The 23691-nt window shown below is 34.8% G+C and overlaps 1 protein-coding gene across 4 annotated transcripts in view; it reads right to left on the minus strand.

Annotated features, from left to right (window-relative positions):
• GAS2 (growth arrest specific 2) overlaps positions 1-23691 on the minus strand; it is a 172952-nt gene that overhangs the window by 34373 nt on the left and 114888 nt on the right. For 3 of the 4 annotated variants that reach the window (XM_023191510.2, XM_023191509.2, XM_023191512.2), the window contains one exon: positions 22248-22355. In XM_023191510.2, coding sequence (XP_023047278.1) covers positions 22248-22355 — 108 coding nt within the window. Of the gene's footprint in view, positions 1-11923; positions 11952-15823; positions 15856-16443; positions 16492-22247; positions 22356-23691 lie in introns of all 4 variants that reach the window. The other variant, XR_004228416.1, reaches the window with a different exon arrangement.

Genomic DNA, 23691 nt, shown 5'->3' on the forward strand with positions numbered 1-23691 from the left:
TTGCACTTGCTCTTCCTGTTACCTCTGAACTGTTTTTCCTGCTCTTCGCAAGCCTGGCTCCTTCTCATCATTTACATCTCACTTCAAATATCACTTCCTTGGAGAGGCCATCTCTTCAAGCTTTACCCAAAGTAACCCCTCCTGAGCCCTATTACTCTACATTGAATCAAATGTTTCCTTTCAACTCAAGGTTTAATCTTTTTAGAACTCAAAATTACCTGTATATTTGCTCACTGAGAAAGAATCTGTCTCCACCAGAAAATATACTTAACGGCAGGGACCTTGCCTCATTCATCACTCTATTCCCAGGAGCTAGACAATAATTGATGGAATATCAGCTGAATGAATAATCAGCCCTCTAAAAATGAGTAGCATTATAATTCGCATCATAGATGAATCACAGAGATTTTAAATAACTTGATCAAGGTTATGTAGCAAGTGGACGACAGAATCATTTCACCTCAGAAACTCTTTTAAGCTAGAAAGATTTCTTTTCAACTAAATTTTTTTCTAGGGGAGGAGTTATTTGTTTTAAGAAATCACTATTTTCAAAATTCTAGTTTCTTCTTCACCTTTTCCCTCTATTCCATTAATAGCCAATCAAGTCTACCCTCAAAATACCACTAACATTGCCTGTCATTTTCCCATTCTACCATTTTTGTGAATGCGCATAGCATATGAACAACTGAAATAGCCTCCTAATTGGCAGAATTGCCTTTGGTTTCTTTCTGCTCCACCTATAATTGTACATACATATCTCTGTCAGATTAATTGGATTAAACTTCAATTTACCATGCTATTGCTCAGTATCTCCAATTGCTGTGTAATGCCTTCAGGTTAAAATACCAAAATTTTGATTTTATCAAGGCCCTCCAACAATTGCCCCCAACCTACCTTTCCCACATTATTCCCTGCTGGAATTCTCTAATAATCTCCAGTCAAACTAATTGTGCTCATTGTTCGAAGAGACCTTGAGTTCTTCCTATTCCTCTGCCATGCTTACCCTTTAAAATGGCGCTCTCAAATTTAAAATCCCAAATACTTCTCAGGACACTGGTGAATTTATACCTTCTCTTTGAAAGCTTTCCAGATAAATCTATACCATATTGATCCTACTTGTCACAATTCATCAGTGTCCAGAACAATATCCAGCTTATTATAAGTACTCAGCACAATTTTGTTGAATGAATATGATGAATATGTACTCTAAATAATGCTGCTTCATGGAACTTTTCATTTTGTCTTATTTTATTTGTGTAATTAACTCTTGAGTCTTTCTCAAACTGGATCGTCGAGGTCTGAAGTCATGGCTTCCATCCAGTTCCTTATATACAAGAGGTAACGCCTGTTGTCTGACAGATAATTCCACATGCATCAACAAAGCGAGCCAAATGACACAGAGTATTGTTCATAAACTTGTACTCTTGAATTTGTTGTATGGCTTAGGATTTAACAACAACTACAGTACACATAAAACAACTAACTCTACAAATCTTAGAGAGATCACTTGAGATTCACAAGTAAGCCTCTCCTTTTCCTTCAGCTAATGTTTTCCATATAGGAAGTTTTCATGCATTGTGAAAGCAAATTATCAATCTGAGCCACCTCTTCTTGGAATCCTAGCTGCACTCTCTTTTAACTTTTCTGATCCTCATAAAAGGGTAATTCAATGGTTATGACATGCCAATGACAGAAGAATGCCAAACTGAGAGGCCAATTTAGAAATTAATATATAACACTGCCCACACACTTCAGGTCAGCATACACAAAAGATACACTAACCAATGTTACATTTTCTCGGGGCTAAGTGAATCTCATCATTTAATAAATGCCATGGAAATTCAGAGGGAAGTATGAATTAAAGAAGGCTGGAACTTTTGAGAAAGATGTTATCTGAAACTCTCTTCAACAGTAGGACAACAATTATTGAGTCCAGGTATACGTCAGCATGTTCTATATGATTCCCACCTCCTATAAATGTGTGATATATAACTTAATTTTCATAGCTTTATATATAATTTTAAGAGAAAGGTAAATAGATGATAAATAGATGATATTCACAACTTGCTCTTTAATCACTTGGACACTGATTTAACCCAATCACAAAAAAAGTCTTGCACAATCACTCTGGCCAAAGCTGCCACAACTACTGCCTTCCATATTCTCCTGTTCTATTTTCTTTCTTATTAGTAAATAAGATGAACTTCCTTATTTAATGATCTATGTTAGGGTCAGCAAACTATATGGCTTATAGAACAAACCTGGCCCATACTCTATTTTTGTAAGTACAGTGTTATTGGAACACAGACATGCAAATTCATTGCTAAAACAATAGAGGTAAGTAGTTGTAACAGAAACCTTACACCCCACAAAGCCTAAACTAGTTGTATCTGGCCCCCTTGGTCTATGTATTTATTTCTGTCTTCCCACTCCCAGAACATAAAAACAAGACTGTTTTGTTCACTGCTCAATTCACGACACCAGTTCCAGGCATATAGTAAGTACTTACTCTTTGCTACTGACAATCAACAGGCATAATAGGAGGTAAATAAATTGTGTTAACGTGTACCCAAAGTTCTTAACTCAGCCATACATCTGGAATCAATGTTTTCTGGATATATTTGCAATGAACTCATGTAAAGAAATTTGTAAATGGCCAAAGAATGCTCCAGAATGGATCTTGGCCCAAGGAACAGTTTTAATATAATGTCTTGGTCTCTATGAAAGGCTTATTGTGGGCAGAGCCCTATATTTTTTATAGTTCTTCTATGATAAATGAGGCATGTACTAAATCATGAGGCAGACCTAGAACTGAGAATCTGAATAACATCTGGAGAATAAGAGCTTAGGGTAACAAATTTCTAAAAACTTGTTGTTAGGAGCACCAGTCTGTGCTTTTTATTAATTTATTTGACTCTTGTCAGTTGATATTACCTGTTTTTTTAATAACAAAATAAAAAAAACTCACTACAGTGGTAAAATGTTAAAATACTATTTCCCATCACTCTCTTTTAGTTTCTGTGAGTAGCCCACAATTTTATTCTACATAAAATTCTCACCGAAGAAACCACGCATTAACAAGCAGAAATTCTAATATTTTGAAACCCAGTCAATTCCTCCATGCCAGGCATATGTATCAGAATAAGCCAAAATCAAAATGTTGCTTTTCTGTTATTGCTTGCAGGACAAAGATGAACTTAACGGTGTTTCCATTTTAAATAACCAAAACACCAAGATAGAAAGCCTCACCCAGCAGATAATAATATACATATCTGGAATTTCATGAGATAGGTTCCCAGACTGAGCTGCCACTCTCTTGACCTACACACTCTCCAAGACAAAACGGTGGGATGCTATTCCTCCAACTTTATACCATTTCAATTCATTATCTGCACTACAGCCTGGATGATTTAAAATGCAATATACTCATGTTTCTCCTCGTCTAAAAAGTATTCAGAATTTCCTTACTGCCTTCAGGAGAAAGCCAAAGCTCTCATCATACAGGTAACTCTCCATGAGCTGGGTCTGTATGTCTGCCTGGCATCATGTCTCCCTTGCTAACCAGCCCCTCGCTGCCCACTCCTCCTCTTGTTCTCAAGGCTGCACTTCTACAGTTCTGATGAGGTCTCACTCTTTCTCTCTCTTCCCCTCATCTCCACCTCTGTTACTTATGGGCCTTTTTGTATGCTGTTTCCTTTCTTTCTGATTCTGGTTGAAACACTTTCACTTCTACTTTGTTTAGCCAACATGTGCTTATTCTTTGAGTCTCATCTCAGACATTACTTTCTGCAAATACCCTTTATTGACTCTTGAAGTCCAGATTAACAGCAAAATAATAATAATAATAATAATAATAATAGGTAAACTCTACTGGCAACTTCAACCCCAAATCTAACCAAAAGAAATGTATTGCATGAAAGATTCATGAAAGGAAAATCTCTACCTTAAGTTTGATGTTAAGTTGGTATCTCCTCAAACATAATCTCAGTCCTCAAAGTCAACATACCAAATACTGCCTTTAGTACTTGCTCACACAATTCAGTTTGGGTCTACCAATCTTCAAGCGCTTTGCTACCAAAAAAATCTAGGAGTTGTTACTTTAAGAAAATGCCTTGTTTAAAACGTCATACTAACTACATTTTCATGAAACACGGGTCTTGTTTTGAAAGCCCTTCACTTTAAGAAAATCAGAAAAAGATCATGTTTGAAGATAAGTCATTTGTAGTAGCTCTAACACCCAGTAATTTGAGACAGTTCTGGGTCATTTTAGAGAAATACTTGTAACAGTAAATAAATTTGGAGATCATTGAACATAAAATTGCACAAAAGGCTGGGCGCAATGGCTCATGCCTGTAATCCCTGGACTTTGGGAGGCTGAAGAGGGCCGATCACCTGAGGTCAGGAGTTCAAGACCAGCCTGACCAATATGGTGAAACCCCATCTCTACTAAAAACACCAAAATTAGCCGGGTGTGGTGGCACACTCCTGTAATCCCAGCTACTTGGGAGGCTGAGACAGAATTGCTTGAACCTGGGAGGCAGAGATTGCAGTGAGCTGAGATTGCACCACTGCACTCCAGTCTAGGCAACACGAGCGACACTCTATTTCAAAATAAAATAAAATAAAAGTGCACATAAAATAAAAATGGAGCTCTTATGTATTAATTGGGAATGTCTAGGAAGCACATGCCAGTTGGGAAGCACATTACATACATCAATGCCTCCCTCACTAGCCTCTGGTTATGTGAAAATTGCTGGAATCTAAATGCTTAAAATGGTCTTTGCCACCTTTTTTTATAACCTGCTGTGGAAGGGGGGTCAGGAAGGAGATCATGTTGAAATGACGATCAAGTGAAAGAAACTGATCTGAGAAATGCAAACAAAAACAAGTAGAAAGGGCAATCTTGCTTCAGAGAGAAAATATTTCATAGCAAATAAGCCCCAAGGAGAGTGCCAATTCCAGCCCTGTACAGATCTGGCAAGACTTGATGGTGTTCTAAAGAGGAGAGATTAAGATTGAGGTGTGACATTGGACATAAAGAGTAAAGATGACTGGAGCATAAGTTCCATCCTTGGAAAAGTGCTTGAAATTAGGCAGGGAAAACCGGGCCCAGATGTGGATAATGAGACTCAGGAATGAAGATATCTTGGCAAGCCTCCTTACCAAAAGTCAGAAGGGCCAGAGGACTGAGGTTATTCTGGGGAATACTGGGAAAATGAACCGCGACCACAGACAGAAGGCTGCAGCCTCTAGGAGGAGGAAGAATTAAGAAGTTGACACTATGTAGCCTCTGCTGGCCTCCAGGTGTTTCAGCCCTAGGTGCCAAGGCATGATAAAGCCTGAACCTCTTAGCATTCTCCTGGAACTTCCTGAGTTCAAGAGTGGAAGGAGAGATGACCCTGGAAGGGGTTATACACACTAAAGTTCACTCTCTTTATTCTAGGACTGAAAAAGAGCCCACTGGTGTAGCTCAGCTCCAAATTATTTCTTTGGGCATTGCAGAGTGTGAGGAATGTAGGAAGCATGCTTTGCTCTTGATTTTATTGCATTTAAACTTTATGTAGGATAATGCCAATGCTGTCATTTGATATCTGCATTTAGAAAGAAAAACAAATCAAAATGGGGATGCCACTGCCAAAACTTAGCAAATTATCCTCCCTCCTTATACTCATCTCTGGGAAAAGATGGAAGGCAGAGGAAAGGAAAGAAGAGAACTCTGCATGAGTTTTAGCTCCTCCAAATGGAGACCTGAACTGCCTTCAAAAAACTATCACGCAAACTCCATGACAAACCTCCAGAATAAAATCCATGATGCCTACGGAAATCATACTAACTTCAGCGATATTTTTTTGAAATTTATTCTAAAATAAGAATTATTCCTAGGGTTTTTAGAAAATGCCACCTCGTCTATATAGTCCAATACACACACCCCTTTAAAAGATACTGATGAAAAGTAAAAAACAAAAAACAATACTTTTATAAGACACAAGCAGAACTGTGGCAATTTAAATAGTGAAAATAACAGAGGTACTCATATTATTTGAAGAAAACCTGTCAGCCAACCTCTTCCTCTTGAACCAAGTGACACCTGAATAGTGAAAGGGGGAAACTTAACACCAGCCAGCAAGAGGGGTTCAATCAACTTTGGTGATGAATGGGGGTCAGGGCTGTCATGGTCAGATTAGCTCCACAGACTTAGGTTTCATATTCATTTACAAGTAACTTGCTTCATAAGTCTATACAATGCCTTTCAACAGCTCCAAGAAAAGTCATGTCTGGTGTTTCTGTCACACAACTGAGTTATACTTGTATCTTGTATGACACATTTGCAGGTCTGTTGAAGGAATTTTAGAAGTAGATTTTCAGAAACTCACATCTGGTCTTTGTCAATTATTAATGGGGATAAGAAATTAAATTATATTGAACTGTCAAAATAATTAGTAGTATATGACCGATATTTACATTATTAAGCATTATCTTTACAAGGAAACAGAAGCTACAAAGAAATCACATCCTCAAGATTTCTAACACTTCTTTCAAATAGCACACCCTCATATATGTGATGAATGAATGACAAAATAAATGATGGACAAGGAAACACATTTAACCGTGCTCTTTTAGAAATCTAAACATTCTCATAATGTAGTTTCAAGATACATTCATCTAGTTTGAAGTAGAATTTATAACACGGGGTTTCTCTTATAACTACTATAACAGACAAGACTTTCTCAAGTAAGCTGTGCTTTCTAGATATAATTATTAATATTTAAAAACTAAAAATGAGCCAGTTTTTCTGCGTGCAATGCAACCTCAGTACATCAAAATCAAGTCCCATTCCGTTTCCATCCTCTCTAACTTTCATCATACTGAAGTGTTAAAACATGACTGATACATCTGGAAGTTTGGTATGGTGTCAGGAGCAAAAATGTGGTAGAGGTCCATGAGGTTCCTTTTGCATTAAACTACAAATAGGAGTAGAAATGAGACATTCTGAAATTATATGGTGTTTCATTTTTTATTCTATAAGTGTATTGTTTCAAACATTTGAAAGTAAAGACCAAGATGATATTGCATACAGAAGCTAAAACCCAGCTTTATACAAACAGTTTTTAACAGTAAGCTCAACATTCCTGGAGCACAAGAATTTTACTAAGAAAATGACAAATATTATATTACTAGATTACTGTCTTCTAACTACCCACAATAAATCTGAGATTGCCATTTTTAAAAAGTATCATGGGAAAAACGAAAGAAGAAACAGTGTTTTAGTATCTCATAAAAAAAGGTAAAATATGAACTTTTGAGCGCCCAACTTCCCTCATTTGACTAAAGGCCAAGGCACCACAGTGAAAGCAAAGTGGAGATTTGCCCATTAATTATCTAAGTAATTACCTTAAATGTCTGCTTTGCTTTGGCTGTGGAGATATAGTCACAACCATGAAGACCCTACTGAAACAAGAAGATATTAAGTTCATAAAATGCTCTCCGTCTTCAATGAAGAAAGGTACATGAACGCCACCTAAAAATGCAAACTGTGATCTTTTGTGACAAAACTAAAGAAAAGCTTTTTGAACGACAATGAGAATAACTATTTCTATATTTTTCATATCTTATAGTGAAGTTTCATTGCATGGTAATCCATATTAAATGATATGTGAGACATACATACTCTGAGAATCACCGGCTACATTGGCTGTTGGCAATTTGAAATACATATGTTAGAATTATCTCTCTTCTGGGGTTTTAGTCTCCTGTTCCAAAATAAAACATACCTGTAAGGAAATATTCTTTGCTTAAGATGACAGATATCAAGTCTGTGTCTCAATTCTACAAGAGAAACATATCAGACTCTAGAGAATGTCTAATAAAGTCCTAGAGAAAATTGTTAAGTAAATGAAATGTTTAATTTCAGTTTAAAACTTTCTACTTTGGGGAAACATCCTAATATATTGTTCTGAGTTCCCTCTCACTTCACTTGTTTTGGCCCTTTGCTTCCTGTCTAGGCCCTATTATGAAAGTAATGAACCTACCATTGCTATTTATTTATTTATTTATTTATTTATTTATTTATTTATTTATTTATTTAAACTTCAGTTAAGTTTAGGGTAGCTGTGTCGAAAGTGCAGGTTTGTTACATAGGTATACATGTGCCATGGTATTTTGCTGCACCTATCAAGCTGTCACCTAGGTTTTAAGCCCTGCATGCATTAGCTATTTGTTCTGATGCTCTTCCTCACCTCACCTCCCCTACTCCCACAGGCCCCAGTATGTGTTGTTCCCCTGCCCTTGTCCATATGTTCTCATTGTTCAACTCCTACTTATGAGTGAGAACATGCGGTGTTTGGTTTTCTGTTCCTGTGTTAGTTTGCTGAGGATGATGGCTTCCAGTTTCATCCATGTTCCTGCAAAGGATATAAACTCATTCTTTTTTATGGCTGCATAATATTCCAAGCCTACAATTTGTTTCAATGGCAAAAACTGCAATTACTTTTGCACCAACCTAATATTTACCCTCAGAAAGTTATATCACACAGGAGGCACTCTTTTCTACTCTACCACTTTCTTTTTCTGTAATTAAAAATGTAATTTAGGTAGCATCTTAAGCTCACAATTAGAGAGATTAACTCAAAATTAGAGATTCCAAACTCACAAGGAGACAGTTTATCTGAAAGGTAATTTGCTGAAAGGCTTTCAATAGGAATCAAAGGATATGTTTCAGATTTTCTGACTAAGCATCAGGATGACAAAGTTTCATCTTTGGGAAAACTATTTCCCCTCCATGATTAGATAGTATTATGGGTGTAATTTTTAAAATTTATTATTTAAGGCTACTTTCCCTTTTGTCTTTATAATATTTCATCTTCACTTTTCCTCTAGTTAATATATGTATACATGTTATCTATCAGATCTATGAATGCTGTACATGAGGGAAGAGACTGTTCATGTCAATGCTGCCAAGCTGTCAATTAAATTTCAGGTTCATCTGGAATTCTTTCAGTACTTATTGGTGGATTTATTTTTGTTACAAGATGTTGGGGAAATACAAGAGATAAATAAGATCTTTAAGGTTGGACATGTTATTCCTTGCTGTGCTCCTTAGAATGCATGCCCCTACCTGCTTGTCATGTTGGCTGTAGGTTGTTAGAGAAATAGTAGGAGGTATGAAGGTTTTGTAAACATCAACATGGGAGAGGAGTTTTGTGATACATATCTTGTAATTCAAAGTGCCTCCCTGGGCAATGCTAAAGCCCACTTTAGGTTAAGTCCTACCAGGTGGACAGGCAGTGTGATGTGAATAAAATTGTGTGCCATATGAGTTTCCATACTTTTTCTATTAACCCTGGACCTCATTAGGAACATAAAGAGTTCCTTAAGATCTTAGCATGATTATCAAAATAGAGTCCGGGACTGAGTTACATTAGCATGCATAACACATTGGTAGATGATGACAAATTAATGTGTTACTTTGTCTGCATGTTACAGTTCTGGAATGAAATTCTTAGAGACCTTATGCCTAATGCAAAAGTTAGAAGACAAATTTGAAATAAGACCTGCCCTTTATCTGCCTTTAAATGAGATCTTAGATAGACTATTCAATCATCTCTGCATTCCCCTATAGTCTATGAAGCTAGATTTTAGGAAAAATATGATAAATGAACTATGTTGAGAGTGAAAGTTAGAGACTGTGAACCAAGGTATCAGTTTCTGAGAAAGGGAAGTAATAAAACGTTGGATAGGTTGGTTTAGCAACAACAACAAAAGGTCAGGAAGCCCATTACAAGGTGAAGTCTCAAATAATTTGTTCCCACAGAGTTTGTAGTCCCTGAAAACTTGCTAGAGAGAAGGCAGTTTTCCATAATTGGCAAGAGTGTTTGAAGGGCAAGGTGTGAGTGTGGGGCTGGGAGATTAGAAGCTGGCATGAAAAGCTGATGTGTAAAAGAGATAGTGATGTAAAAGAAAGCTACAATTGGGAGATGAATAACACCTTGATGTAGTGATTCCTTATTGCTGGTGTTTGTTTAAAGAAATAGACAAAATGCCATTAAATAACTTGCCAGGGTTTTTGTTGTCATTCTGCTTTGTTGTTGTTTTAATAACATCTAGAATTTCTTTATAAAGAAAATTGAGTAATATATCTTTAGGACAATATGTAACCCAAATTTTCACACACTGCTCCTCCCAAAACCTACATAAAGAGCTCCTTAAGATCTTATTCTACTTCTAACAAGATGGCAGACTATGTCATGGAACACTGTACACCGAGCCTTCAAATGAAAATGTTAATATACCATTTCTGTGAACTAAAAGTTGAATGTGAATCAGTAAACCTCTTGCAATGGAAGGACTGGCCGTTTAGATGAAGGAGGTGCCTGCTGGGTCCAGGGCCAAGATTATGTGTTTTTACTGAGGAGGTGAAATTCAAAATGTCAAGTATTAAAGGGAAATGCAAGGCAAGCTCTAAAATGACCAGTCATGTAGAAACTTAACTCACTAAGTTTATGAAAAAGATAGCACTAAATGAGTCCTAATTTATCATAGTGAATCTTGTAACAGCAGCATTTCCACCACGCTTGACTATGTTCAACACAAACTCAAAATGGCCACACGTGCAAAGCATATTTCTTAATGAATCTAGCTACATCCTACTTATGCAACTTGAGCCCATGGGAGAACTACAGACAATTTATATGACAGTTATTTCACAGGTTTTTTTCTTTGGCAACTAGAAGACATCAATTATTCAATAACAAAACACATTGTGCATAATTATTTCATTTCTTTCCCCTTTGCAAAAAAATCATTCACATATCAGTATAGAACATATAAACCAAGAAATATTCTTGTCAGGGTGTCTACAAAAAGATAAAAGAAAAATCTTACAAACATTGCGAGTAGACATTACTATGTGTTATTTACTTTGTAATTTAAGGAAAAAATGCCAAAATCAAAAACACAGTGAACAACTATTTTCACTTACATAAAGTTAAAAAAAAAAAAAAACTTCAAAAGGAAATTTTATTGTGTGAAGTTTAAATCATATAAAATTTAGATATAAAACTTTCATAATATAATTAAACCTGGTTCAATCACTTACTAACAAGATTACTTTAGGAAAATTACTAAATTTCTGTTAGCTGCAATTTCCTCATCCATAAGTTTTATAAATTAACAATCACATTAATTTTTGTCATAGAGTACTAATGAAGCTAAATTGAGATAATGTGTAAAATGAAAGTACTTTACAAACAATACAAAAGAAAGATATCTGTACTGCTATCAAGAAACAAGACAAAAACAGTTAAGAAAAAATGTTATGTAAAAATTACTTGATGCTTAATTTTAGGAAACTCACTTTCAAAGCATTAGTTGCTATGCCAACGTTTTCAGTTTGCACTTGGTCATATGTTTAGTTTAGACCCTTTAATAAAAGTAAACAATGATACAAAATGCAAATTCATCTCTATGCTATATCATAGCATGCTCAGAAAATCCTTCCATACCTAATGAAATTAAGAGGATTTAATCTTGACTGACCAAGGGCCATAAATATAAGTTTATAATTGTAGTAAATTGTAAATGTTCCTTAGTTTCTTCATTCCTAGAATAAATTTTTTTTTTTCTGGAAGACTTTTCAAGTAAAGAAAAGAAAATCAACAACTATACTGAACTATACTGAACTACTGAACTATTCTTGGGTTTTCTAGTTTATGTTGTTGTTGTTATTGAGGCTGTTTTGTAAGATTCTGTTTCCTGAGTGCTTTTTTTTTGTTTTGTTTCATTTTTTTGACTCTAGAATAGGGATTGGCTGTTAAATTCCTTGTTTTGCCAAAGCACAAAGGCAAAGGAATAAGCAAACTAGGAGCCATGCATCAAGTATAGGTAAATTACTAATGGATTTTAAAAGTTGAGCAGTAATACTTACAAAATGACATGCCAAATGTCTATATGGTCTGAAATGGAATGAATAGCATATAATTAAAACTGTGGGCTCTGACATCAGATACATTAAATTCAAATAAAGTCTTTGACGTTTACTAACTGTGTAATCTCTGACAAGCAATTAACTCTCTAACCCTTAATTTCCTTATTACTATTAGGAAAACAACAGTGCCTACCTCAAAGAGTAGTGAGAGTTGAAAAAAAAAAAAAATCCAAGGAAAGCACTTAGACATCAGATACACAGAAAGTATCTGGTGAGTGTTAAATAGTATATGATACAGTTTAGATATTTATCTCCCACCCATGTCTCATGCTGAAATGTAATCCCCAATGTTGAAGCCAGGACATGGTGGGAGCATGATGGGGGCAGATACCTCATGAATGGCTTGGACCATCCCTTTGATGATAAGTGAGTTATCGCTGAGTTCACAGAAGATTTGGTCATTTAAAAGTGTGTGGCACCTCCCCTCCCACTCTCTCGTGTTCCCACTTTCACCGTGTGAAGTGCCCGCTCCCTCTTTTTCTTCCACCATGAGCAGAAACTTCCTGAGGCCTCCTGCGAAGCAGATGTCGCTTTCTGTACAGTCTGCGGAACCGTGAGCCAATTAAATCTATATTCTTTATAATTACTCAGTCTCAGGTCTCTCTCTCTCCTCCTCCTCCTTCCTTCCTTTCTTTCATTTCTTTCGTCTCTCTCTGGCACCTAGGCTGGAATGCAGTGGTGTGATCTCGGCTCACTGCAAGCTCTGCCTCCCGGGTTCACTCCATTCTCCTGCCTCAGTCTCCCAGGTAGCTGGGACTATGGGTGCCCACTACCATACCTGGCTAATTTTTTGTATATTTAGTAGAGACAGGGTTTCACCGTGTTAGCCAGGATGGTCTCGATCTCCTGAACTTATGATCTGCCCGCCTCATCCTCCCAAAGTGCTCGGATTACAGGCGTGAGCCACTGCCCCCGGTCAATCTCAGGTATTTGTTTATAGCAATACGATAATGGCCCAATGTGGTAAATGTATATACAAATATAGGATTTTTCCACAACATTTTTAAGTTGGCATTTCAATTTCAGTTATAGAAAAATCAACCTGAGATCCCTGTTAAAATCAGTTAAAATGCCAAATCATTGAACCAGTTCAACTCTCTACTATATTGTTGCTTTTCACTATATACACATGTATTTCTGTATTTTTTGTGTCTGTATGGAGGTGTGTGTCTATCTGTATAATATATACATACACACATATATATATACACATATATATATACACACACATCACTAGGTATAAAATACACATATATGGAACAAATTTATCTTAATGGAAGGAAGGTCATAGCAATGTAGAAATCTGAATGCAGATTATAGAAGCTGTGCAGTTTTTTCAGTGAAGTCATTTGACTTTTCAATGCTTCCTTTAGTTTATATAATTTTGATTTGTGGCCAATGAAAAAGCAATTGTACATTGATTCTAGAAACAGCATAATGGCAAAAGAAAATTATTCAAACTAAAGTAAGGTGGCATGTGTATTGTACAACTTAAAACCACAGAAAACCTTGCTAACTGAGTTGGAGATGAGTAAGAATGCTTATCAGGGCAAGTGAAGGTAGACACTATTGAAAAATCTACTCACTATTGGCTAAATGGCCAATAGTGGTAGTTTTTAATGAAGAATAATTTTTGGTTTTGAGCTTCTATTTATTTACTGTTTTTCACATTTAATATGTCAGTGGAAGAAGAAATGAGTTATCTAACTTAATTTAGAATATAGAAAACTGCCCAGATGTATTATTAGGTTGGTGTAAAAGTAATTGCGGTTTTTGCCATTACTTTTAACTATTGTAATAAATACCAAATTTCATTATCTTTCTTGCTTTTTTAAAAAAATGGATATAGTTTCAGGGTGCAATTCTTGACAAAGTTTGTTTTGAATTTTAAGATTTTTTTAAAGGTTTTCAACCTGAAAGGGTAACTCTCAGAGAAAAAAAAAAATACCTGAATTATTTACAGCAATGGTTAGTTATTACTTAAATTGCACTTATCTAAAACATATGCCTTTCTTAGACACTATAGGTTAAGAGTATTTATCAGTATCTGCAAAGTCCTTTGAGATACTTTTTACCGAAGCGTCATCAATGGATGACAAAACAAATGAGAGTGTCTTTAGTGAAGCAAAAACATAAAAGAATTAAAAGCTAAAAGCATTTGAACACATTTAAAATACTATTACTTGCATTTCCTGAATTAGTGTTTAGTTTTGAGGCAGTTGGGAAAACTGAGTTTGGAAATATTCTTGTATTAATAGCACTCATATTTCTCTTACTATGGCTTAGAGCACTATAAATGTCGAGATTTTATATACCTCAGAAGCAAAAACAGCCATATTTTCCCCCTAGAAACAAATCTAGGCATTAATATAATTTTAAAATTGTATTCATTGTTCTCATACATTGCTAAATTAGATGACTTGTGTGTGTGTGTGTGTGTGTGTGTGTGTGTGTATGTGTGTGTGTGTGTTTTAATTAATTGTTGACTTTCAGCTGCTGAGTAATGGCTGCTTCTGCAGCGTTTCCACTAAGGATAAATGGAGGTTTTAACTTCCTTGCTAGTTGTTTAAAACTCCTTTACATTTTCACACAACAGCCCATTTTTCATCACTAGGAAAAATATGAAATTTGAACCATGCTACATTTTACTCACAGTAAATCAGCATGTGTCATAAGAGCAAAAAAGAACGTAATATCACTCTCTATCATGGACCTTTCCTTAGAGCAAGTCCCAGAAGACATTGCCAAGTTCAGTTGCTATAGCAACCGAGCTCTGGTGCCTCTCTTGCTTGGTTTGTTTCAGAGAGTTGATTTTTACCACACAGGCATAATCCTGAAGAATTTTTATGCTGAGGAAGAAATTACACAGAGTCAATAACAATGTGTGTGACCTTTCTATTGATCGGTGATGATTTAATTTAAAAGTAGTACAAAGGAGGTAACGCCGCAACATTTCAAATCCCTTTGCTGACTTCCAATTAAATTATTCATTGTCGTTTCTTTAGGCCCCTCAAGTACTCATATTTCTTAACTAGAAAAGTACCCTTAAGCCACTGGAGCATCAGTATGGAATTTCATATTATTTTACCCAACTGTGAAGTTCTGCTATGAAAATATCTTGAAATAATACCAATATACTTTAAAAAAAAAACTACAATTAGCAAGAGAAGACTCAACAAGACTATACGTGCAATATGGGAGAATTACCTTCTGATTTCTATTGAAAAGATATTAGGATGGATAACAATATGTCTTATTATAGAATTCTAGTTAATTTTGCCTATTAAGGAGATAGACCACATAAAGCATTTTATACAGTGTCCATCATACAGTAACAAAAATATTATTATATGTTTTATCCTGTCATAATATAGTCAGGCAAATATATTATGTATCTTTATATTAGGCACTATTGATTATGCAATTGAATGCCCTTTGGATACTGAATACTTTTAAAGTAAAAATGGTATAAAAATACTTTACTATAGTTAAGCATGAAATATATTATAAAATATATTATAAAAAATATATTTCTACACAAAGTTATTTTATACGTAAATATAATTTAAAAGCCTTTTTTACTTACAATGACATCTTAAGCATTTCCTTCCAACAATACATAAAAGTCTTCAAAATGATCATTTTTAGCACCTAACTGCTAATATTCTTTCATGATCAGACATGCAAATGATTTTGAGTTGTGTTGATTATTTTTAGAGGACTAGCCTTTTGAATAATATATGTGCATTTAATGGACATGCCACAGGCAGCAGCTTAGAGAGGAATGTGTTGTAGGTTTGGCAAGTCAGGGCTTTGACTTTTATTTATTTTACTACTTACTTAAGAACTTCTCTAAGACTTTATTTTTTCACCTGTAACAAAAAGATAAAAACAATTTCCAAGCTGTATGGTTTAGAAAGAATCCTGTGATATAAATATAAACATAAAGCAGCTGGTAAAATGCCTGGAACAAATGATCCTTATTAAATTTTAGCCGTCTTTTCTTTAAAGGTTTTCCAGTCATGTCCTTGAAAATCATTTCCAAATGGAATTTGAAGGTAAAAATGAGTACAAATTAAATATTCCTTAATACCTTAAAATATATGAGTTTTAACTGTGGCAAGATGTGTAAAACTTTCAATATAAATTCTATGTTACAAATTATTCCACTTGCTTCAATTGACAGTCTTTCTCAAACTATGTTTTCATGACCTCCTAGCACAGGAAGATGATCTGGCGGGGGCGGGGGAAAGAAAGGTGGGAGGGAGACTATTTCTATGGTTAAATACATTTGGAAAATGCTGAACAATATATTTCCTTCTAGGAGCTTACAAATCACATTAGTATTTTGAACTATCCAAGAAATTCCAGGTAAAGTGATCAATACTGTTTAGTGGTAAAGAGTATAAATTTAGGAGTTAGGCTGCCAGGGTTTAGTGCCCACTTCTAATGCTTATTACCTTAGAACTTTGAGAAGTTACTCAACCTCAGTGTCTCAGTTTCCCCATCTGTAAAACGGAAATGGCAACAAAATTTTCCACACGAGTTTGGGAGATTATAATGAGATATATCAAGTGTTCTGATTCAGGCTAACAAAGGCAATTATCAGTAAATAAGAACAATTAAAGAAACCTGTTTCAACTCTTAACCATGTTAACTTTTCTTTACAAATAATATTTTTGAACATCTTCTGGAACTATTATTCTTGGGAACACACTCTGAACAACTCTAAAGTATAATATCAGGGTAGTGATAAATTGCAATTAAGTAAAAAAGTATTCATTACATTAGTGAACAAACCAAGAAGCACAAAATGTCATCTACCTCACAACATGTGACCCCACTGGCTGCTACTTTGTCAGAAATTTTTATTATCAGAACATTAGAGCAGCTTAGTTAAGTGTGAAGACCTTATCCCATAGATGTTCTATTCACCAGGGCCGTCTGCATCCATTTCATAAATTAGCACAGATAAGTTTATCATATTAGGTTATTTTCCTGTCACTAAAAACTGAGCCCTAAATGAATGGAACACCAAATGGTTAAAATTGTAATGATTAGTAGAGAAAAATCTGAGTATGTAGATCACTGATAGGGTCTGCAAAGATAAGGAAAGACAAGGCATATTATCTAGACAGTAAACAGTTGCGTATTTCCAGGTGCTAATCCTAAACAACATCAGTTTCCAAAACGGAGAGAGAAAATAGTAAAGGAAGACAGCTTCATCTAACGAAAAATATGCTACAAGTTCACAATAATATGCAATAATTCTCTGTAGTCTAAATAATACCATGACTCCAAAAAACCTACCCACCCTTTTCCGGAAGATAGGAAGCTCAGCAAAAGGACCATTCAAATGAGCAGTCTGCTAATTAACCTGACAAGTTTCAGAGGGCTTTTAATTTATTCTCAAATTTTTAACTATATCTGGTTGCTGGTTTATCCTAAAGAGTTCATATTTTTTAAATGATCAGAAATTTGCAGAACAGAAAAAAATCACTCAATCATAATTCCATGTCCTTGACAAATAAAAACTATTTTCTATGTTTACTGTTTTCTTTGTCTTTATGCTAATCATTTCTACACAAAGTTATTTTATATGTAAATATAATTTCAAAGCCTATTTTTTCACTTACAATGACATCTTAAGCATTTCCTTCCAACAATACATAAAAGTCTTCAAAATGATCATTTTTAGCACCTGACTGCTAATATTCTTTCATGATCAGACATGCAAATGATATTGAGTTGTGTTGTTGGTGCACTGAATCCCTTCCTCTATATTGTTCTAAAGTGATTTTCAAACTTCAGGACACATATGAACCACCTGGAGGACTTATTAAAACACAGGTGGTTGGGCCCTGCCCTCAGAGTTTCTGATTTAGTAAGTCTTGGGGGAGCCCCAGTGATTTGCAATTCTAACAAGTTTCCAGATGATGCTGATGCTGTTAATCTGTGGCCATTTTAAAAATTACTGTTGGAAGAGGCTGAGTGCGGTGGCTCATGCCTGTAATCCCAGCACTTTGGGAGGCCAAGGCAGGTGGATCACTTGAGGCCAAGAATTCGAAACCAGCCTGGCCAACACGGTGAAATCCTATCTCTACTTAAAATACTAAAAAAAAGAAAAAAATTAGTTGGGTGTGGTGGCACACATCTGTAACTCCAGTTACTTGGGCGGTTGAGTCACAAGAATCACTTGAACCTGGGAAGTGGAGGTTGCAGTGAGCTGAGATCGCAGCACTGCATTCCAACTTGGAGTACTTAGGTAGAACATAGCCATCAAATTGGAATTGATAAGTCAAATAACACAGACATTATTATTGCATCTAAGACATATTTCTGAAGTCCCTTTTTACAGGCTCATTCGGATTTGTATTGCCAAGTGACTTCTTGATACTTGAAGCCTATATAAATACCAACTGACTGAATAAACAAATGAACAAGAGAAAATTCTCTCCTCCCTGAAATCAAGACATTAGTCCCAAGATCCACCTATTTACATTTCAAAGATATGTATTATGATTGAACGGGAATAATCCAAATCTCTATTACTGCAGAAATCAGCAAGGTTTTATCATCGCTCTCCAAATTCAAAGTCCCTGAAAAATAACTGAAATATTTATATCTTGGAGGAGAGTATATTTGCATGTACACAATATAGATAAAAATTAGCTGCATTTGATAGTTCAAAAAAATTGCTCTTTGGAAAGCACAGGGCAAAATCTGGCTTTGACAAATTATTTTTCATAAGCTAGAAACAAAAAACATTCCCATTTGGCAATGGATTATTAGGATATTTGCCTAAATCCTCAGAGGTTTTTCTTTGTACTAAAGGATTCTTAATATTTAGGCATGGATTAATCCTCACCTGTAAATGGAGAAATATGAACATAAACAAGTCTGTCTACAAAAGTACATCCATGCTTCTATTAATACATAAGTACACATTAGATAGCCATGTATGTGAAGTATTTATTCATACATTGGTTTCCAGAAATCCATAGACAAGACACATGCTTAGTAAAGATATTCTCTGCAGAAAATATCTTCCTGAGTCTCCCTTTGAAATTTGCAGGCATTCTTATTTTTTTCATTCATAGTTGTTATTACTGTATCTGTTTGAATGTATAGGGAAGATACGTTCATATACATACATAATCATAAATTGACACATAAAGTAGTTATTGTCAACAAACCTTGTAAGGTGTTTAGCAATGGAATTGTGAACTCTGGCTTAGTTAAGCATCAGTCAAGAGTTAACTGTGTTAGGCACAGGCTTATCAAAAGACTATGATTTTATTTTCTTTTCTTTGTTTCTTTTTTTGAGATGGAGTTTTGCTCTTGTTGTCCAGGCTGGAGTGTAATGGCATGATCTTGGCTCACCACAACCTCCACCTCCAGGCTTCAAGCGATTCTTCTGCCTCAGCTTTCCAAGTAGCTGGAATTACAGGCATGCGCCACCAAGCCTGGCTAATTTTGTATTTTTAATAGAAACGGGGTTTCTCCATGTTGGTCAGGCTGGTCTCAAACTCCTGACCTCAAGCGATCCACCCGCCTCGGCCTCCCAAAGTGCTGGGACTACAGGCGTGAGCCACCACGCCCAGCATATCTATGACTTTCTAAGGAGTAATTCTGACTGAGTTAGTGTTCTGATCATTGTTTTATCTTTAAGTGAAGGTGAACAGTTTCATTAGCCTTAAGTGACTCTGAATTGTTCTTTGCATTTGGCATGTTCATTATGACCACATGAATACACTGCTGCTCTCAGGGTGAACAGCTAATTGGGGGACAAATGTTAAGACAAAATGTATATGTCATTGTATGTATATTTTATAGAATAATATACATAAATACTGCCAGTAAATATGACCATATTAGGCAGCCTCTAAAAAGATGTGACAAAGTTTAAAATATGCCCATGTGAAAAATGCGAATTTAAGAAATGCAAGAACTGCAATGAAGACATTATAAGGCAGTTGTTCACCTAGTATGTGTGAGAATTTGACTATAGGCACTTACTACTTAATCCAGGTGTTCAAGGAAATAAAGTTAAGACATTAGCAGTGACAACCATATGATCATTTGAAAACCAATTCAATACCTATGAGGTTTTTTAAGTAGTAATTGCCAGTTTCTTACAATGAGTTGGAGCAGAATGACAATCCCTACCACAAATCGAAAGTACTAGCATATGCATATGCACATCAAGGAGACATTTTTAGTTTTTCTAGTTAACACAGAGGAGGAAATAGGGGAAAATATGCAATTCAAGGCACATGTGACCTATGAAATTTTAATTCTTAAGCCTCCACGGATAACCAGACACATAGAGAGAAGTCTTTTTTGAATCACGTTACTCCTTCAGGGTGGAAATGAACTCATGACAAGCCAAAGGATAAGTATTTCAATCAACATATGTTCAAGAATGTTTTCTCTTTTTTTGACAAAAAGTTTTGGTTTGTAATTTAGGCAGTGATACAAATTTATCTTTATTAAAAATTAAATTTAAAAAAAATTTCATTTTAGAGGGAAATGTTATAAAAATAGTAAAATTGTATGTGGATAGTACAAAAATCAAGCGAATAAATGATTAAAGTTCGTTAAGACACTAGTCTAAAACATGTCATAATAGCATGATGCCATAACTTGCTGGGCTAATCAGTGAATAACCGCATCACAGTTAACTCTTATTGCAGTTTCACCTGGAACATTAGAAGTAAGAAACTGAGTGTGCACAATATGTTCTTATGTATCAGTTGATATTAAATTAATATCCCTAAGAAATTTGATACAATTTTTTTCAGTACAGCAAATCTCAATTTCTCTATAACTAATGCATGAATAGATTTAATCAAAAGATAAACATTTCTTGAAAAGAAAAATGGAACAACGAAAAACCTGTCTTATATAGTAAGGACTATAAAAAATGTTATTCATAAATGTGGACATTAAAGTCTTTGACAAATGACTAAATTTGCATGTGAAAGCTCAGATGCAAATAAACATATGTAATATATATATTTTGACCGAAGATAATAGGTTACGTCGGAGGGAGCAGTATATAATTTATTAATCATGTGTTTTATTAACACTTTTATTGCAAAAAGGAATAACTGTTTAAACAAATGACTCTCTATGTTTTGATTCTAAGCTCTGGAGCCTAATATTCTAAAGGAGACTGATTATCAATTGAGAAAGGTCAACCTGGTAAAATTTAAATACATCTGTGGAGATTCTAGATCACTATTATTTAACGTACTAACGTGATAGCAGGCAGTTTGACTTAACAAAATATGTATGCTATCTTTGCAATAAAGAAGAAAAAAACAATAAGCAACTCAGACAACTGCCTTTCCTAGTGAGGCCATCTACCCAGATCTGTCTCATACCCCTAATAATAACACATTGTTATATCATTTTTGCTGCTATTCCAAAGCAGAACAGCAATTATTTCCTGGAAAATTAAGAAATATATTAGTAAACACTAATCTAAAATTAGATTAAAATTCAAAATCATTAACATTATATTTTAAGGCTAAAATTATGATTAAATTTTCTTTTTTCAACTACATGTTGCAGAGTCTTTAAAAAGACCTGTTATACAAATAAATTTTGGTCAAAAGTAGAAATTAAGAAAACTTTACAAGGGCAAAATTTCAACAGAGTCATTGCAGATTTGAGTATTGTGAGAATACACATTGCTGGTACTAGATGTATGTATTCAAATCATTGTGTTCTACGAAACAGGATATTTTTTAACTTTTTCAACTGAGGAAAGAATATAGCTTTTTTTTAAAAAAATCACAACCTCTGTTCCTTTAGAAATGACTAAATCATAAAGCAGAAAATTACTTTTATTTTCAACTGCCGAGTTCTAGGAATGTATCGCTATTTTTCATTTTCTTAGTTTTTTTAAAAAAAGAATTATTGGTCTTAGTAAAAGTCACAAACTTGCTTTGAGAGATTAAATTATCTTGATTCTTAGCAAAACAGAACACAAATGGAAAGGCTTCTTCATTCTATTTGATCTCCACCTGTCTTTGGTGTGTATGTGTTTTGGTATATGTACAAAGAGAAAACAGTTCTATTTAGCCTTCAGTAGAACATTATAATGTATGCTACTTAAAAAAAAAAAAAATTCGTACCATATATCTTTAAATGTAAGCACCATATGGAAGTTCCTGCTCTTATCTGTCATATTTCCCCTAACTCAAATTCTGAATGTTCCCAGAAAGAACAAAATAAGTGAAAAGTAAAACTTTACCCTAATGAAAAGGATCTTCTCTCCCACTCGGTATCTTCCTTGGGAGAGCCGCTCCACACAGAACTTGTTTGGGCATTTGCAAGGAGGATCTTCAGAAATTCGTTTCACCTGAAATAGAAGAGCAGGCAAATTCATTCTTCTTAATTAGGTTGCATTTATGTTAATTTGCTCCAAGGACTCCACGGTCGCTGAACCCTTAATGACTTTAAACTTGTTCTTTATGTATGGACATCATGTGAGCATAGGAATATCACATTAAATCGTAACTATGTAAAGTTCAGGTCCCAAAGACATCTGAAGGCAAATGACTGCACTAAGGCATAAGCTAGCTAATGACAGTGATGAGACTGGAGGATAATGAGCAGGAAATCAACTGAAATTATAGAATATAAATAATCAGCTGGGTTCCTGGTTTTGGAGAACTGAAAAGACCACATACATTTGGGTTGTCAAGGTCAACCTGTTGAAAACTAGAATATAAAGTATGTTAACATAGAGTTGATGTTACTTCAGTATAATTTTAATTAATTTTACCCAGTTTCAGAATAAATTAAGAGTGAATTTAACAAGTTGTTGTTTTTTTTTTAAATGAGACTATTGTTTCACCTTATTTTGAACCTAAGATTTTCTCTAATAATTAATCTCATTTACTCAGATTTACCCTGCAACTCATTCCATCTCAGTAATTCCTACCTATCAAACCCTACTTCTTTGACCATGTTTTACAGCTTATGTGTGTTCTATGTAATCGATGCCTGAATATCAGATTTTCAACCCTGTTATATCTATTCTTCCACTCTTTTAAACATACATAATCTAAATGATATGTGCACAAAGCTTATGAATAGTTGTGATTACTAGATTATATAATAGCCCATGATTTTAGGAACAATTTAATGTTTATGTTTTCCCTAACTGGGAACCACCCACTCTGTCTGCTCTTCCACTAACCAACCAACCAAACAATCCAAAACAATAATCTGCTGTGTTTTGAGGAAAAGTTTCCACAGAAGAAACAGAAAGCTATAAACGATGTGCAGCCTGCATTTAGAAGCTAGATAGAACAAATTTAGAAATTGGCCTGGATTTTCCTCACCAAAATTCTTCCACGAAGATGTCATGGTGTCTACATTTATGTCACGAAAGAAATGCAATCATTCCTTCAAATAATTCAATTTCTGACTTTAAACAGCCTTCTAAGCAAAAACTATGCAGAGAGTAAAACATGAACTCAATTGCATGTTAATGTAAAGGAATTAAACAACTTGTTTTTCCTAGAATGAGAAATGTTCCAGAAAGTATGGAAGCATAAGACACTAGAAGAATAACCAAAAAAAGGAAAAAAACCCTGAAATTAAATTTATCTCATAAACAATTATGACTCAATGAGGATGTATACAAAGAGAATCAACACTATTTGGGGGGGAAAGAACAAAAGAACCAA

This window comes from Piliocolobus tephrosceles, chromosome 13, assembly GCF_002776525.5.
Source record: "Piliocolobus tephrosceles isolate RC106 chromosome 13, ASM277652v3, whole genome shotgun sequence".
In the NCBI taxonomy this organism is placed as follows: Eukaryota; Metazoa; Chordata; class Mammalia; order Primates; family Cercopithecidae; genus Piliocolobus; species Piliocolobus tephrosceles.